Below are 3,382 nucleotides of genomic sequence, written 5' to 3' on the forward strand. Positions count from 1 at the left end.
AAGAGCACTGCTAGCAATAGAATACAATCCGAGCTTGTGAGGCTTTCCATTCTTGTCAATGCCATCTGGAATCACTCCAATTGATTGTCCTTCTCTGTAAGAAACCTCTCCTGAAATAATTAATTACAATTAGTTACAATCACTGAACCAGCAATAGACAAATAAAAAAGCACAGAAAGTTAATTAAGGTATCACTCCTTTCGATTTTCTATATTCGCGTTGAAAAATCCTTATTAAGGTATCAAAACAAGAAATGTAAAAAGATTTAAACTCACCTGGTTTGTGCCTATAAGGTACAAATGAAAACCAGTTAGTCCACCAACAAACCACAGAGAGATGAAACAATAAGCCATGAGTATCACAGATGCAGGGGATTCTTTCATTGCCTTCCAAACTGTGCCATCATAGTTATCCACCCGAACCTTGATATAGTAATCTGAGATGGAAAAGACATAGATGCAGAGTAGAGTTGCTGAAGAAACAAATAGAAATAAGTAATGGTAGTTCCTCTGCGCATCAGAAAGGCCACGAAAAAATAAATGAAAAACTGATAAGAACAAAGCAAAACTAGTAAGAAATAGAGCATAAATGAAGAACAACACACTTCACATGAAAAAAATAAATTAAGTCATGAATGTCAACTATCATACCAGACCAATACATTGTCCCACCCAAGGACAATGGTGGTCGAAATGCTCAAACACAGTTGTTGCAAATGGAGCAATGCAAGCAACGCAGAGGTCGATACAGCATACAAGTTTCACAGTACTTTACCCTTATAGTATGGCCATTGATTATTACATCTTTTATTCGGGAAAACTGAAGGCTAGGCGTTTGTCGGCCACCCCCACCATCAACAGATTCGTAGCGTAACTCTTTCTCTGGTTGATGTGAATTCCTTGGAATAATGCCCGGATCACGTGAGGAAGTAAGGAAGAGAAGCATCAACACCTAGAGACAAAGACTGTGGTATTAAACTGTAGAAAGCAGTCTCATGATGACATATGATAACCTTTTTTAAATTTGGGCCTTTGAAATTAGAAATGAACAAGTTTTGACAACATAGATAAGGATAGAATCATCAACCAATAAACTAAGGGAAGAAGGCAATGATACTTACAAGAAAAGTAAATAGAATTGCCACCACTAGAATAGCATATCCTGAATCATATGAAGAAAATTGATGCCGAAGATGCCTCGCTACAAAATAAGATATTTTCCCTCAGTAAAAAAAAAGAAAATGAAAAAGAAGAAAAAGTTGGTAAACTATAAAATAACTAAGCACACTCAATCCACAAATGAAAGAGAAAAGGAGACTAAGTAATTATAGATAGTTAATTAATAGTTTTAATTAATTAATTAATTACCTGGTGCTTGCATATTCATAAAGCTTGCCAGTGCTGGATAACACAATCAATCCAACTTTAACATCAAAGAGAATGGATAATCTTTAGCTTTCTTCAGCAATCCATTCCTTCCCTTCGAAAATGTTACTTGCCGGCTCGTTGAATTGTCGATCCTTCGAATCGAAATATTTCCTCGCCCCATCGCAATCAATTTTAGGGTTCCTACCTCCTCAAATTAAACATCTACTTTGATTTGACCTACTAGATCATAAGTCAACAAACTCATTAAGATCAATTAGCTATTCAACTTTCACGGAGCTAATTGGATTAAAACTTCTACAGATTTGAAGAGGGAATTAGTTTATTTTTACTAAACTCAGACTCTTCCGACTTGAAGAGATTTGAAGAATCAGCTACAACTATGAAAATCAAACCCTAGGAATTTGAAGAGAATCACCTATGATTTCAAATCTTACCTTACTGGAATGAAATTGAGTCTGCGATTGAATCATGCATGAGATCGACGAGGCAGAGCGAGAGATCGAGAGGAGGCAAAACCAAAAATTGAGGAGGCAGAACAAGATCGAGAGATTCAGAGAACTGAGAGATTAAGGAGTCAGAGCGAGATTGAAGAGTGAGCGTGGATTCGATTTCAGAGAAGTAAGAATTTTTTTATTTATGAAATTAGGAATAGGTAACAGTTTTTGTAAACTTTTTATAAAAATTAAACTCATTTACTGACATTTTATTAAAAATGTTACTTAATATTTAATTTTATTATAATTACTAACATTTTAATAAATGTTTAAACATAAATGTTACTAAATGTGTGAAATGTAGTAGTGCCAAGTGCCCAAGCTCCTTGGGCTGAGTGTCAAGCCACTGTTTAGCTCGGTCTCGTACATCAAATGGGCAGAGAAGTAGCTTGCAAATATCAAGATGAACTCCATTAGTCTTCACAATGTCACAAATCTGCAGGAAATTAAAAATAAACAAATTTGGATCTTCCTGCGATAGTCTATGAAACTGGTGATTCTGCTACACCAGAGAGATCAACTGAGGTTTCAGCTCAAAGTTATTTGCAGTAACAGGGGGTACAAAAATGCTATTCCGATAGAATCCAAGCTATGAGTAGTATAAGAGCCAAGTGTTCTCCTAGGTTGTGCAGGCATGTTAGGAGGAGGATTAACAACATTGGCATTAACCTCGTTGTTGTTATTGTTGAGCTCCGTAGTAGACTCTTCAACTTCTTTCTCAAAATTATCCCTGAGGTTCTCGCCAGCTTTATAATCTCTAGCTTGTTGTAGACGCCGCCTTCAGGTTCTCTCAATCTCAGGATCAAAGTCTAAAAGAGGCTCTTTGTTCCTGTTCTTGCTCATAAACAACAGAAAATAAAGAAAAAGTACAAATCTCTACGTCATAGTGCAGAGAATTTTCAGTGAGGTATCCTATGTAAATAAAATAAATTAAAATAAACTGAACAACTAGTGCGGTATTTTAGAACCATAAATTAACCGACAAGTGCACCGGGTAGTACCAAGTAATACCTCAGGTGAGTAAGGGTCGATCTCACAAGGATTGATAGACTAAGCAATAATGGTCGAATAATTCCTTAGTCAGGCAAGCAGAAAGTGATGTTTTGAGGGTTCAAAAAGCATTAAATAATAGTTCAGAGAGTAGAAAATGCAAACAACGGAATGGTGTGAAGTATATGAGAGAAAGCAGTTAAGGTGTCGGAGGTGTTTACTTTTTTAGATTAACTTTTCTTACCAACTATTTTAATCATGCAAGATTCATTTCATGGCAAACTGTCAGTGACTAAACCCTAATGTCTTAGTGATTTAGTCTCCTCTAATCTATTTAACTGCCAATGTCTTGGTCACTTAATTTCGATTAGAGGGTTAAGTTCAATTCTAGTTTATGACCACAAAAACCCTAATTAACAATTTAGGAGAAATTTACTTTCAAGCTATTGTTCAGGTAAGATATCTCTTCCAAGAATCACAAGAACGCATATAGAATAAGGGTTATTCTTC

General features: G+C 35.7%; 1 protein-coding gene across 1 annotated transcript; it reads right to left on the reverse strand.

Moving 5' to 3' along the window:
- On the reverse strand, positions 234 to 1,380 carry LOC107611221 (protein S-acyltransferase 8-like). Its single transcript, XM_016313175.1, is given in 5 exon segments — positions 234 to 509; positions 651 to 698; positions 700 to 951; positions 1,121 to 1,221; positions 1,368 to 1,380. Coding segments are annotated over 5 exon segments (690 nt in total).

This window comes from Arachis ipaensis, chromosome B08 (assembly GCF_000816755.2).
Source record: "Arachis ipaensis cultivar K30076 chromosome B08, Araip1.1, whole genome shotgun sequence".
Classification (NCBI taxonomy): Eukaryota; Viridiplantae; Streptophyta; class Magnoliopsida; order Fabales; family Fabaceae; genus Arachis; species Arachis ipaensis.